This window comes from Dunckerocampus dactyliophorus, chromosome 6 (assembly GCF_027744805.1).
Source record: "Dunckerocampus dactyliophorus isolate RoL2022-P2 chromosome 6, RoL_Ddac_1.1, whole genome shotgun sequence".
In the NCBI taxonomy this organism is placed as follows: Eukaryota; Metazoa; Chordata; class Actinopteri; order Syngnathiformes; family Syngnathidae; genus Dunckerocampus; species Dunckerocampus dactyliophorus.
The window spans coordinates 22338784-22354867 of NC_072824.1; the positions used below are offsets into that span (position 1 = coordinate 22338784).

General features: G+C 41.2%; 1 protein-coding gene across 2 annotated transcripts in view; it reads left to right on the top strand.

The window, feature by feature from the left end:
• The window catches only part of apbb2b (amyloid beta (A4) precursor protein-binding, family B, member 2b), a 63687-nt gene that overhangs the window by 14095 nt on the left and 33508 nt on the right, over positions 1-16084 (top strand). For both annotated transcript variants that reach the window (XM_054778839.1, XM_054778841.1), the window contains exons 2-4: positions 8811-8890; positions 10042-10109; positions 12250-13204. In XM_054778839.1, coding sequence (XP_054634814.1) covers positions 12271-13204 — 934 coding nt within the window. In that variant the 5' untranslated portion in view covers positions 8811-8890; positions 10042-10109; positions 12250-12270. The remainder of the gene's footprint in view (positions 1-8810; positions 8891-10041; positions 10110-12249; positions 13205-16084) is intronic.

The window sequence follows — 16084 nt, forward strand, 5'->3', positions numbered from 1 at the left end:
TCCCGATCCTGAAGATTGGATTGGGGCATCCCTAGTATAAAGTGTATGGTGAGGGGTTTTACACCCTTTAAACATATATAATAATTGTAAAAAAAAATGAACTAGGCTTCTTCACGGATTTCACTTATTGCGGACTATTTTGGGAACCTATCCCCCGTGATAAACGAGGGAACACTGTACTCTTGCATGTTACAAAATGGCGATGCAGTTCGTGTTTTATACAGACACGAAGAAAATATTAAACCCTGTTTATTAAATGCGTTTGCAGTATATTTTTATATGTTATAGTTTGAAATCACTGTAGCTTATACATCATGCCCCTCGAAGTGACGGCACCCTCACTGCTACCCCTTTCAGGAGACTGACCCATATGCGGACCAGAAGGTACCGCCAAATGCCTTCTCCCCAAGCGAGTCAGAGCTTTCCTTCCTGCCACTCACACGCACTACAGACCCGGAGATATTCAACCATGACGCAAAGCTCTGCTGGAAAAAGTGTCTCAAAGGTTGTTAGCAAGCTGGCAAACAACAAAGGCGGCATTATGATGCTAATTTTAAGATAAAGGTGATCCACGAAGCGAGCAACTTTCTTGAAAGCAAGACATTTTTCCAGTAGTTATTTCTCTGATATCAAATTTTTTTTAAATTTTGTCTTATAATATTAATTAAATAAATAATATGATTTATTTATTTATTATTAAATAATTTAAATAATTTATTAATAAATAATATTAATTAAAATATTTTCCATAAATGGATCTAGGAAAAGTGAGGTTGTTTTATATTCGGGACCGCCTTATAATCGGGTCAATAATCTTATTTATTTAAGCAAGCAAAGGGGGAGGATCATGGTGGCTCTGAAGTAAAAAATAGGCAAAGAAATCCTTTGTTATTACAAAAGAGTAGAAAGTCAGTGATTCTTCAATCGCTATTTATGATCATTTGAACTTAAAATCCATTGAAACAACAGCATTGTTGGAGCCTTCAATGCAAAAATTGCAAAATTCAAATACATTCTAAACTACTGGTCTGTAAAAACAGAGGAAAATACACAAATCATATTGTTTGTTCACATATCCCATTTATAGACAAAGGGTATTGTCTATTTTTGTGTGTTTGGTACACGTGCGTTGTGCTTCATCGCCAACTACTGAAAGGGCATGCATACTACAGTGTCGTATTTGGAATTCTGTTTCAGTCTGGATTGTGAAGTATGATAAGGACAGAATGACTTGCAAACCAAAAAGGATGATTCACCTTTTATCTAACTGCCTTACCCTGTAGAGGAAGCAGTGCCCATCTAAATGTAGAGGGTCCTGCCTTTGCAGCCAATAAATACAGAAAGCCAAGAGAGATCTGGCAAGGTTGAACGCTGTTGTGTAATTGGCTTTACATTTTCACATCCTAACCCAAAAGTTCGAAAAACACCCCAATCTTATACCTTGTTGTACTCTGCATGGCTCTCCTGCGGACACAAATCCTTCAATTTGGCTGTCCTGGCCCTCTTATTGCCACATATTTGTTTTCTTGCCCATCTTTTTGGTAGCAGATGGGCTTTGTCATGAGTTGTGGGGGGTGACTGGCAGAAGCAAGGCTCTAAATCAAGGCTGTAGAAAGAAAAGGGTGTTGTTGTTTTTTATGAGAGTTTACAAATCTTCTTCACTTTTAATGAGAAAGCAAAGCAATTCAGTTTGAGACAATGGGAAGTGGTTATAGTCTTTTGGGATGCAGTGGGAGCTGGAATGACGAGAAACTTTCAGAGGGAAGGGCAGGAAGGAAGGATGGATGGATGAGGGGCCTATCAAACTGCTGGCAGGAATTCACAAGTCTTTGAATGTAAAAGCTGCCTCGCTCAATCCACCGTCTGGTAAATGTCAGCCGTTACACTCTGCGCATATGTAAAATGAAGCAAGAGGGGGGTCGAGTTGCAGCTGTTCCCTTCATTCTTGCCCCAGCCGGACCCCCCAACTTACCACCGACATTTGCACACGCACAAACAACAGCAGACACTTGCAGGCTTTGCGGTTGGGTCAGAAGTCACCAGCTTTGCTGCAACACATCCTAGATCTTGTTACCACCCCCTTCCCCCACGCTGCCCTGTTTCAGCTTTTTAACTGTTTACAAGCGAGTCCATGCGGATACTTCACTCTCATGTTTGTAACGCTTGTTTGTGTTTGAGTGCCAGTGGTTCCCTGCCCACAGCAAGGCCCTGTAATTACACCTAGAGCCCCTTATCCACAGAAGAGACTACTACGAAGGGTACTCAAAGCTACAGTTAGTGCATTAATGCTGTTCTGCTGATGCGCCACTGTCGCTCCACCCGGTTGTGGAGACCTCTTATTGGATTTTTTTCCCCATTTTGGTCTGTTTTTAAAAGCTGGAGTCATGATGTGGAAAACACAGAGGAATCTGTAAGTGTTTAGTTGGTTTCACTTCACCTCACAGCACTCCGGATTTGGATTTCCACCACAAAGTACAAACTTTCAGCCTTAAATTTAAAGTGTTTACTCTTATTGGTTGAACTTAAGTCTTTTTTTTATACACAGCTTCGAATTAGAATAAACTGTCACATAAAGATATCAGTTTGCATTTCTGCAAGGAAGCATTATAAATTAAGCTACAGCTTTTTAAAGTAACAAAATCTTGCTTGTTTAGGATAAAATGCCAGGCATCCCGAGTCATGCCGTCACTAGTGGGCAGCCAATTATTTATCCATCAATTCATTGGTTGTTGAAGGTGCTGTCACTCATTAGCTCCAAACTACACTTTTTTTTTTTAAACCAAAAAATACAAGGACACTAAGACAAATTGCATTCATTGTGTGGTTATGACTTTGTTCAATGATGGCTAACGTTAGTAACTAAACTTTGTCAAATCTGTATTATTACCTGACAATAAACAATGCAAAACTCATGCATGTGAGTGTGTATTACGTGGGGCGTGGCTTGCAATGTCAGAACAGGAAGAGGACGCAATATACACATTCAAAAGCTAGTGACCCCCATGCAGTACCTAACCAAGGCAGACAGCACCTTTTTGTAGTTTTGTAGCATTGCATTGATTTTTGAAGATCCGTAAAGACATTTAAAGTTGTTTTCATAGTTTATTATCTGTGAGTGATAGACCAGCAAACCCAAGCCACTGAACCATATATCTCTCCAACAAGCTTCATGGTGCATGTGTCGGTGCACAACTCAAGCAAACGCACCTCGACATGCTACAGCGTCACCAATATTCTTACATGAGAATGATGTAGTAAAAACAACCTTTTTGTCAAAATTCACACTTGCCCAGAGATGCAAAAAGTGGCAGAGGAACCCACTAGATCCAGCAGATGGAGTTGTGCTGACAAAAGCTTGTTGCTTCTCTGCTATAGGAATGCAGTGGAAATGTTCATCACATTATTTTTTCCACTCTCAGTTTGCAAAGATTTAGGCTCATCTACATTCCCTCACAATATGTGAGTCCAGCATTCACATCTCAACAATCTTTTTTTTTTTATTTAAAAGTATCTTCCCATGGGACGTTACGATAGAAATTAAACATGGATATTAAGGGTGTCACGGGATCTTGCGAGATTAAAACGTGACGATATTTCTCTTTTGGAGAAAAGCTGTCTCGTGAGAACAGGGCTGCCAGATCAGATTGTGAACTATGGCATCGCTGTTATGAATGACAATACAGTCGTCCCTCGTTTATTCTAGTTAATTGGTACCATTTGCTTAAATATACACGTTTGACAATTTTTTTTGACAAATTTTAACTTGTTATGGGCTGTGGCAGCAACAGCAACCGGTGTTGCTATTATGATTATTATGTTATTATTATTATTGTGATTGTTGTGAGATAATTTAAAACTGCAATAAAATCCGCTTTGGTGTTTCGGTGGTGGTCTCACCGAAGAATTACTGACACCTAGGTGACCAATGTAGAATACTACATTCACAGTGGTCACTGTGGTCTTAATGGCTTATACTTTTGAATAATAATAGGCTGTAGTCAACCACGAAACAGGTATCATTTATTAATTAATGTTTGAAAAACCGCAATAGAGTGAGGGAGCGATGTTTGAACCGCGATGTAGCAAGGGAGAACTGTATTTTGTTGTCCGAGTAGCAAGAATAATGATTTCACACTTACATTAAAGACATTGCACGGGAAGTAGAAAGTCATGGTGTATAATACCGTAAATTCTTATACGGGTGTATAAGGGGCTACTTTTTTCTTAAACTTTGAACCCTGCAGCTTATACAAACTCGTATTGGTACATGTTTGTATATTTATTATGTATAGCTTTTGAGTGTTAAGTTGCTGTGTGATGAGTTTAATGTTGTTTGTAAGATGACACCATGAGTCAGATCGTTATATTGAGTAATGACCTCCTACACTTTCCAATGTGTTGACAAGCTCGCTGTGAGGTTTTTCATAGCTCATGATTGGCTCCTGTCAAATAAAGAGCTGCTTGGTCCTCACGGACTCGTGCGCACCACAATATGCCATTTTAGGACGTGGACACGTGCCGCTTATACACCGGAATTTACGGTAAATGCTTCTGCAACATTATATTATTGCCGACATGCTGGCAAACAGACACTGACAAAAACAAACTGGCAGGCGCCATTATCCAACTTAGTGACAGTAGGCAGGCACATTTGCGGCAGGATCAGGAAATGAAACAATTTAGTGATTTTTACTTAAGAAAATGTTTAAAAAATACATTTACAATACCGTTCAATGAACAAATATTAATGTTTGTTTTATGTTATTCTTTTTTTTTCCATCATGACTGGTGAGGCTTTGCCTCCCTGCCTCACCTAACTGATGGCAACGTATGACAATTGTTTCTTATTCTCATTATTTTTTAAATGTTCAATTTTTTAAATGAAAAATTCTGGCTGGTCAAGTCCCCACTGAAGGCCCAGGTAGGTTCTTGTGAATCCATTATCTTGTATCGTCTCATCTTGTGAGCTGAGTGTTTGGCGACAGTATTAAGGAACATACTTTAGAGTAGTAAGTGTACAGCGTGTGTAGTAGTATAGATTTACTATCCATTGCAAATTTGACACACTGTCTAAATAGCTGGCAAGATATTGGCAAGATAATTGCGTCTTGGCAATAGTCAAGCATGGTGGTGGTAGCATCATGGTCTGTGGCTGCATGAGTGCTGTCGGCATTGAGGAGCTGCACTATATTGAGGGAAGCATGAATTCCAACATGTACCATGTCACTGTGAAGCAGAGAGCCCTCTCTTGGGAAACTGGGTCACTTGGCAGTTCGTCAACATGTTAACCAGCCCAAGCGCACCTCCAAGTCGACAATTGCCTCGCTGAGGAAACTAAAGGTGATGGAGTGGTCGAGTATGTTTCCTCTAGACCTCAAGCGGAAGGTGGAGGGAAGGTGACTTCGTCCTGGTGGAGTCGAACAGGATTCCAGTAACATGTGTAGCTCTGGCCCATGCCCAAGAGGATTAGGCAGCGCTAAATAACAGTGGTTCTCACACTAAATGTTGACGCATTTTGACACAGCTTGGACATGAGTTGTACTCACTGGTGGCTGTGGGTGTTGACTCGTTTTCAGTGGATATTAAATGTATACTGCCATACAAGCTATTCGCTGAATTCTGTTTACAAAACTCACGCAAGTTTGCACTGTTTTGATTCCCTCCTTTTAGTTTCTCGCGACAGGAAATACATGTCCGCCTCCTGTCCTGTATAAAGGGATGAAAAAGAATCAGATCACAGCTTTCAGGTTTTAATGGTTTTTGTTGTGTAGACCTCCATATAAATCGTAATGTATGTTTTCACACACTTGGGTATGCAGACATGTTGCAGCAGGATCCAGGGGAACTCGCATGCCTTGTAATTTTAATGCCAGAATGCAATATTAGCTTTTTACTGAAATATGTCAACCATGTGTACTTTTTATACACTTTTAGGTTTCAACACTAATTGGATACAGCATTACAAGTGCACAGTATAACGAGATCCAATACAATAGCTGTACCTGTCGTGTTGTGGCCATGATTGAGCATGTACTCCGGATGCATCCAGATCTTTCCTCCTTAACTGTACATTAAAGTCTATACTGAGTATTAAAGTATATTACATTATTTTGCTGACTATCTGTTTTCATCTGTATAAAACAAAACAAAGCAGATGTCGCTTGCTTGTTGTGTCACTAAAAAGTGTGACGGGCTCTAGTGCCATAGTAGTAAGAACCCTTCCATGTCTTTTAAAACTGTTACATAATCCTGAAAAGTCATCATTAAGTCACTCAGTTTTAATGGCCACATCTGGGAAGTTTGAAACTCTTGTCGCATTGGAATTTGTGGTCTGCTCGTGTTTTCTCTCAGTGGCTCAACATGAAAAGTCAAAGCTAAAGTTGTATGTGATCGTGCTCTATTGTGCTTGTATGACGTGCAGCCAAATAACCTTCTTCCTGGAAAAGAATGGTGTACAAATACAAAGTAGAACTGTGCCAAAACATTTGACACAAATGCATGCATTGTGAGTTTTACATAGGATGTCCTCATTTTTTCTCACATGACTGCATGTATTTGTTTGTATAAGCTAACTCTTCGATTTTTAACAGCTTTGCACACAAAAGGTGAAAATCTGGCAAAACATGCACTCCGGCTGTGTTGTCTGTGCTATTATTACAAATACACCATATAGTGGCGCTATCATTAAAACCCAAAGTTAGGTTGTAACTTTGGGGATGTCACATGGGTATGGTATGGTAGCATGTCTTTAAAAGCAAGTTGAGCATCACCCATAGGGGGCACCACAAATATCATTTACAATGTCATTTTACAACATTTTACATGATATCCATTAGGGATTGGCGTTTTCATTCCATTCAATTTTTCCTTTCCATTGTCCTCTGTTTATCCGGGTTCGGGTCGTGGTGTCAGCAGTCTCAGTAGGGAAGTCCAGACTTCCCAGCCCCCGGCGACCTCTTCCAGTTCCACCGGGAGGACCCCAAGGTGTTCCCAGGCCAACCGTGACACATAATCCCTCCAGCGTGTCCTATACATTTTTAAAGAGATGGTAGAGTCTCTCTATCTGAGTATTCCCAACACCTGTGTCCAGTGTTGTTATTGAGCAGAATAGTACTACATGACGGAATCAACAGAGCTTCTGCCGGTTGTAGCCAAGCAGTGCACTCCATTTTGCTTCCGTTGTTTCAAGACCTGATTAATCAACAATCAGTTCCGCACAAATTATTAACAAGTTTCTGCATTTTATCAAATGGAATATTTATTGTCAAACTTTTGTACAAGTGCCGCTGGTGTTACACATATTCTATCTAGTGGTACTCAGGAACAGAGATTTTGAAAAATAAAAATGTAATTATATTAGCAAGATGTACATATGAAACAATTGTACATGTAGAAATGTATTGAATTATATTGAATATGTAAAATTTTTCCGACCAGTCTAGGGTGTACCCCGCCTGTTGCCCGAAGTCAGCTGGGATAGGCTCCAGCATACCCCCGCGACCCTAATAATTCCTTTGCTGAAATACACTTATCCCTCGTTCATCGTGGTTAAGTGGTTCCTGACCTGACTGCGATAAGTGAATTTCTGGGAAGTAGGGTTCAATATTAACAAATAGAACATTTTTGTTCTGTTTATGACTTTCTAAATACCATCTTTACTGTTATTAGAGCCCCGTAGACATGACATAGCATCCCTATAGTCACCTTTACACTTCTATTATTCTTCGTTTACACCACATTGCTCAACTGTATTGCGCAGGCTACAGGAATACTGCACGGACACAAGAGGCGGCCATGGCTTTAACCTTAGCAAGCCAGTGAGCTAACTCCAATTTATTTACTGTATTCTAACCTTAAGAGAGGATTTAAAATGAAGTGGAGAAGAAGGACAAAGCCGAAAACGTACTATTTACTATCACACAGTATGGGAGGAGAACTTCTATTCACTATTCACTATTCTATTCATGTCAAACATGCCACGGCTGACTGCATGCAGTGTGACGGTAATCTAATGTCATATCTCAAAAATGGAACATTACTGATGCCAGAATACTACATATAACTTTGTCTTTCAATATTTTTTGACTAATAATACGACATAGTCAACCAGGGAACAGCGATCGTTAATTTTAATCATTAATTAAATAATTAATTTTTGAAAAAACGCATGAGAGCGATTATCAAACTGCGATATTGCCAGGGACAACTGTATTAATGTTTAATTCTCCTCACATGCCACAAGCCAGTTGGCTGTTTTTCATTCAATGGAAGTTTTACTAGAATTTTAAAGAATTCACTCAACTCGGATCACATGATACAGAGTAGAAAAGATGATGTAATAGCAACATCTTTATGCTGGGAGCTTGGTAATGTGCATTTTGTTTTGTAGGAGACTGAACTTTCTGTAGTCATGAGGTGGAAAGACACATGAGCTTTCTACATGTGAACATGAGCCCGCCTTGTTAGAAGTGTACTCTGCATTATGCAGTGCATTGCAGGGTAGAAGTGGTGGTGGGAGGGGCTGAGTTCACAAGCCTCCTGTGACATCAAGTTTATGATAGTTCCAGTCAGTGAAGGCTCTGCACCAAAAAAATACACACCAGCCTTATGAGCCTTGTTGATTTGCCTTCACGCAGCCACACGCAAACACACACATATTAATGTTTGATTGAGGCTGTGAATAATTGATGCATCTTTATTTGTCCCTCCGGTGTCCTGCAGTCCTCTCTGTCTCTTTCTCTCTGTCAACCCAACCTCCCTCCTCTTTTCATTCTAGCTCATAAATCTTTTTATGTTTGTCCCTCCCTCAGGACACCACTGCCTCGCTTAAGCCCTTGCGATTGGACGAAGGACGGAACACAGACCGGCGGCATGTATAATGCTTGGTCTGGTAAGTAACAAGTGTAAAAAAGATCTTTTTGGCTGGAATATGTTTAACAGACATGCAGTTTACATTACATCACCATGGACAAACTGCAGGCTTGTTGTTATTAAGATAAACCCATGTTATGTTCAAGGTAAGCACTTCCTGACCTGGACCTAATGACAAAACAGTGGTAATTTCACGTTAAAATAACAGCTTCAAAACCATTTTCACAAAACTCTACTGTAGCTTGTAATAAGGAGCATAGCATTCCCCTGGTCATCAAATGCAGTAGCTACTACCGGGCACGAACAGGTATTATTTCTCGTACCTGTGAAATAAAACCATTGCTGGTTGCTCGTTGGTCGGGCAGATTTGTCAACATTGTAAATTTTGCTAAAAATTGAAAAACTCCACTTGTGCAAAACTTAGCTTAATGTGTCGCTGCAGTATTATACTCCACAGTCTCCACTTTGCTGCAGTGGTCCGTTTTATTACTGCTCTGAGTCTTCTCTTGAATACAACAGAATAGTTTACACTGAAAATATTAGTTTTAAAACCATTTTGATGGCACACATAGCTTTTAACAATAAAAACAGCATTTATATCATATTGGTGGACCTGATGTACTATTACTTGACAGTCGGGGTTCTAAGTGTGCCGAGCTGATACCAGAGGGGTGACGTATTGTGGTCCCATTATAGCCGGGGTGTTTATTGACCTAAACTGCAGACAAGGTGTTAATTGTAACCTGCTGATAATTAACACTATTATTTCCATAATTATAAGAATTTTTTTGCTGTAATCATTTGGAGTGCCTGTGAAAGTGGCAAGGAAAACAGAGCTCTCTTTGACCACATGGTCATTTGTTAACAACTATATTGCACAACACACGAGCAAGAACCAATGTTGTAATAGCGGCAAGGAGCAAACTGCTCATCCAGCATTAATACTACTGTTGAGTTAATTGTAAACAACAGTAACACACCAATAGCTGACTATCAGCATCCAACATTTTAAAGCGCATGCAGAGAGGATGCTGAGCACTCATGATATTTCAAATACAGCAGGGCACCGCAAGACTTAGGAAGACCCTTCACGTTCTGCTGCTAATCATCTGTTCTTTGCTTTTTGCTTTTATCCCACCCACCACCACCACCCCCGTCGATGGTGTTTAGATGTGCAGCTGAGTGTGCTGAATCTTTGAACCGTAACCAGCGCTGCTCTATGACTGACCTCCTGTCAGGTACACACACACACACACACACACACACACACACACAGACAGATGCATGCTGGTGCACATGGTTTCATACATGCTGTGTTTGTGTTCAGGGTTTATGTGAAATGAAAAACTCCAGGCTCGCACTTCCCCCAGCTCAATGCTTAAGTATACAGACAACTATTCATTTCTAGAGTCAAGGGTGACAGTACGTCATGATACTTATAGAGAAAACAACCTAACTTTAATTTCTCTTGATGGACAACACTGGTTATGTTGTCGAGGTTTGTTAACGATTTATGGTTTTAAAACAGCTACTGTTGTACTTTGACTGCACTCGTCCCAGCAGGTTTACAAACTTACAGACGCCTTAAATTTGATCGTCAACGCCGATTGCAAGCAATTTCTACACTATTCCCTGCAGTATAGTTTGCACTCTGTTGGATTTATTACTTCTGCCAAGAATGTTATGTTTCTATCAGTGTTATTTGTTAGTGTGCCACTTCCTCTCAACTTTTTGATATATCAACTTGGATTTTTTAAATGAGGGATACAATATCTCGCAAAAGTGAGTACACCCCTCATATTTCAGCATTTTGAATTTTTTTTTATCTTCTCAAGGGACAGTACTGTAGGAAAATTGCTATGCGGCCCAGTTTCCAGACAGAGAGGCTTCACCATGTCGCAGTAAATGTTAGGATTCATGTTTTCCTCAATGAACAGAAGCACCCCATTTAGGGCTGCAGTCTAACTTTTTTTTAACTGAAAGTTAATTGTTTAATTTTATATATATATATATATATATATATATATATATATATATATATATATATACACCTGTGTTTTCATAAATCTGGACACTATATATATATATATATATAGTGTCCAGATTTATGAAAACACAGGTGTATCCAACTTCCAGTACTATTAAAGCTACTTTGACTAAATGAAAGTAGAGGTGAGCCATTTGTATTTTATGTGATGCCAACATTTACATTGTACTTTATTTACAAAGCACATCTCCACTCAAACTGGGTGCTCGTTGTCTTTATGGTATTCTGTGGTCATTTATTATTATTAGATACAGGCATCATGACTGAATTGAACAGTCATAATAAATACTAAGACTTTAAGCAAATATTCTTTGGTGAGCTCCTCAACTCACCAGACGGCAAACTACTGGTAGCTACCTGTGAAGGTCCCGTGATAGCATCACTGTTTTAAAGCTGGAGACACTGCATGTTTATGTTGAACAACTTAAACACACAATTAGTCTTTTGAAGAAAAGAAAAGCGAGGTTGTTAAGTTTGCACGTACCCCATGAACATGACAGCCTTCGTAGCTTCCCTGTGGGACAAAAACAAGCTCTGAACAAACCGCATTGAGGGAAAAAAAAAGAGTCACATTTGGGGTCCGTGGGCAGAGGCGAGGCTAGCTAGCTAACTGCCACCAGAGAGCGCATGGATCCAGGCAAAATGTGTAAACAAAGTAGAATAGTCAAACTGCAATGCGAGTCAAACGTGAGCAATCGCACACGCTTGGCATCAATAGGCTTTGCCTGTGATAAGATGTCGTCAATTGACTCCACATTTCACAGACCATTTTTCATTCTCATGGTAATACAGGACGTCCCTGATCAACTCAATATGAGATACATACTTTTATCTGGTCGCACATACACGAGTAGATGAAAAAGTCCCACGCAATGTCACATATTTTAGTCGCAAAATCCGACCATTTAGTCGCAGTCTGGAGCCCTGCCATTACTGTCTGCACTCATGCAGCCCCAGAACATGACACAGCTAAAACCATGCTTGACCGTTTGCAAGGCAGAATTATTTTGCTGCTTACTTGTGTTGCCAGACCTCACAATCGCTCGGCATTGCTTTCTCTCCTTTCGTATCACAGCGTGCTGTTGCCTGTCCATTGTGTTCCACAGTGTTTACATGCGCGGATGACTCTTCGGAGTGCATATTGTTTTGAGAAGCCAAACTCTTTACTTAAGTGACCCCACCAAATAACCGTAACTACATCTCTCATCACCGAAATCCGACCAGAACTCGGCTCACGGGATGAAGTGGGGAGTGAGTCGCTGTTGATGCACTGCACTGCTGATGGGATGTCACACAACCGTTGTTGACTTTTTGGGTCTCTTCTCTTTCAGTGGATCTGTCTGACTGCCACGATGATGTCAGTAGACGTGACCAATCGTAATGGCCCCTCTGCCAAGCCTCCCACTTCACTCAGCTTGCGTTCCTCCCACAACCAGCTCCTCAGCGGTGATGTCATCAAACAGGGCTCCTCCACGCCCCCCAAGTGCCGCAAAAAGTATGCGCTCACGAGTATCCAGACCGCCATGGGCCTGGGGGAAGCGTTGTCGCCTTCGTCATCACCCACCACGTCTCCCCCGTCCCAACTGTCAACCCCCAACAATCCTAAACTTGCCAAGAACGGGATGAACCAGCTTCGTAAAGCCGGGCAGGATCACAATAAAAACTCGACAGACCCCGATATTAGTGATGATGAGTGTAATTCTGAAAGTGTAACAGATGATGCCAGTGTTAACACACCTGAGGAGCCTGAAGCACACACAGAGGATTATGTGGAGCTGAACCCAAACGGCAACACTGACCTTGAGTCAGAATCGAAAAGCAGCATCAACACAGATGTGGATCTCAAACTCAACGGCAACTCTGACATGAACATTGATGTGGAGCAAAGTGATGATATCAGCATCCTCTCTGAGAAGGAAATCATGTCCGTGATGAAGGCTGACGATGATGTCGACGATGAGGACCCCCAAGACGAGGAGAAGAAACCATTACTTTTGATTGAGAATGAGTCTACATCTTCAACTGTTGAGCACCAAACTTTGAGCAAAGACTCCCAAGTGCCCTCTCCGCCTTTCCCACCCAGGCAGGCCAGCCCAGATGACACAGCCCTGCTCTCTGTGGCCTCCTGTTCTTCCTCTTCCTCCTCGTCTCCAGAGACAAAGAAAGACAGACGGACTGGTCCAAAGACAGACTGCGCTCTCAACCGTATCCAAAATTTGAACCCGAGCGATGAAGAGTTGAGTTGGACCACTTTGTCCCAGGAGAGCAACTCCCCAGAGGAAACAGGTACGCACACATCCAATGTGGTCTGCTTCCATTTATGGTGACTGTGTGTTTGTGCCCAGCTTAGAACATTGCTGCAACAGAATAACAAACACCCAACAAATAATAAACAACACACTCCATCCTCCAGCAAATTCCCGGAATCCCTCTGGGACAGGAAGTTCTTCCATCGCCTCATGGGTAGTTTGATTGTCTGCCTCCTGTTTCCAGCTCTGTCCTGCTCACGTATGTGTGTGTGTGTGTGTGTGTGTGTGTGTGTGTGTGTGTGTGTGTGTGCACGTGTGTGGGAACTTGGAGGCCAGTCATGAGTTAAATGCGGAGCAGCCTTAATATGCCTTTATCCACAATTGCCACAAGCTTTTTTTGTCGCACTCCCCAGAGAGAGAGAGAGAGAGACTATTTTGGCTCCTGATAATCCTCATGCCAACCCTATTTCTTTGCAGTTAATTTTTCATTTGTGGTCGTTTTTTTAATTAGAATGAAATAACAAAAATGCCAGGCAAAAGAGTTGCTGTTGACTCCATGTACACCAGTTTTATCCCATTCTGGACTGTTGTCTCCTGCCCATCTTGACAGGCTCTATTGGGGTTTTCCCATAGTTTTTGTGTGCTGAGTTCCTGTTTAGTTTGGCAAAAAATACAGCCGGACAGTGCAGCACAGTTTACATTTGAATATAGTGAACTGGATTTCACCGCAGGCCTCATATCCATATCTAGTTCAGTGATTGTTCAATATAATTAGATAATTCACTTTTTTTTGGCTTTCTGACCCAAGATATGTTGGCGTACTTAAGGTCACAGTCGAACTGCTATATGCATCTTTCCTGCTGGCTCGATTTCAAGATGTCCCCTCAAAGATCATGGTGAACAAAGACCGCAGTGACATTAAACCCAGCTTACTTTGAATGACAGTTAATAGTAATGTACTGTATGATGGCTGAGGTAGCTCAGGTCAAACATCTGATTGCTACATACTTGCTCATTGTCTGCTCTCCACTGGTAGCCCCTTTCACACAGCCTCTTAAACGAGACATATTATGCATTTTTTCACAGATTAAAACAGTTGCTGGGTGTCTTCACATGTCTACTCCAAGGATCAACAATTACAGCACACTTAAAACCTCCTCTTAACAGCGCTGTTGAGAGCAGCTGGTTATGGGGGGTATCCTAATCACGTTGACACCCTCTACTGCGGGGCACGCCAATGCATGTAGGCTTTGCATTACCATGACGACCGGGGACCACAGTCTCGAACCCCAACAGGAGCGGCTGACAATCATAAATAAAATGAATCCACTTTGCTCTGATGTCCTTTGTGGCTGAGAGGTGATGTTATGATGTATGATTAACCGTGCATCCAACAACACTAGTTGTTCCGACTTTCGCTGTTCCATGGTTACGTACGCACCCCCATAAATTAATTAATTACTTAATTTTGGTCCATAAACACTGGACTAGCTTCTTTTAGCACATGCAGCGGACGAATACGTGCTGCACGCTACAAAGATGCGCCTTGTGCGAAGCGGATGGATACTGTATAGTCTAGGGGTGCACTGCTTACAATTTTTGATCTTTAAAAAGCCTGATCTACTGATTTAGATTTGGTCAAATACCGATTTTTTTTTTAATAACTAAGAGCATACACCTTCATTGTTCCGATCTTATTTTGTTAAAAAAGTCTTTCTTTTTTTACTTTTTTATTACTGTTTCTTTTCATTCTTGTATTTAACCTTTTTATGAGTACACAAGCAATTAAAAAGTCAGTTTTCCATAATATGTCCCCCTTATGCCCCACAATGAATGTCCCAGCCACGGTCAAGATGTGGATGTAGCTCAACTTCCTACAGATGACGTCATGGTGTTCTTGTCTGGACTTTTGTGACGAACTATCAGTGCCTCTGCTAGTTGCGGCCAAGCAGTGGTCTCTCTTCAGTGTATCTAAAAATGTCTGTTTCATGTGTACTGTTTGTTCTTTGATCACTTTCCCCTGCAAAAGGTCAGTCCAGTCGTGTGTGTCACCTTTATGTAAAAAATCTCAATGACATTCCCTTCAACTGGGCTTTAAAAAGTCTCTTATTGTTACGAGGCACATCCATCTCCTTCTGAGTGGTAGCTCTGACCTCTGACACGAGCGCAGCTTTCAGCCTGTCTGAGTTATGCGGCCAAATAGCTGCTTAATTTCTCCCTGAATGTTTCTCTAGTTGCCCTCTCGTGTGTTTAGTGGTTCTTTGTATATCTAAGGCAGTGCTTCTCAAATACTGTAGTGGAGCGGGCCCCCCTGGGAGGTGGGAGGGCGCCGTGAACTGTCAGGGGGACGTGAGAGGCAGGGAGGACTTTCACTATTTTTGCAGACCTACCAACATGTATGAATTTGTTGTACTCAGCACTCTTGAAAAAGCTTGTAAGCTTCACTGTTCTCCATTTTGTTGCATTTTACTGGTTTCAGTTTCGAGTTCAGTCTGTACAGTACAGATAAATAAATACTGTAATTTCCGGTATATAAGCCGCTACTTTTTTCTTAAACTTTGAACCCTGCGGCTTATACAGCCGTGTGACAAATGTATGGCTAAATTCTAATCTGGTGACATCTCCTTTACTTCACATGTACTACTTATTGTTTAAATACTGTGGCACTCGATATACTGTAACAGTCTGACTCACGGTGTCATCTTACAAAGAACACAAAACTCATCACACAGCAACTTAACACTCAAAAGGCGTACCTAAGAATTATACAAACAAGTACCAATACAAGTTTAAAATGAAAAAAATTTAAGTTTCCCATAATGCATTGCATCTGAGCAAAGTACTCATTGGTGCCTGCCGGGGCACTGCAATGATGTCAGCCTCCCTCTGGGCTCCTCTGGCTCCCTCTGGTGGACAG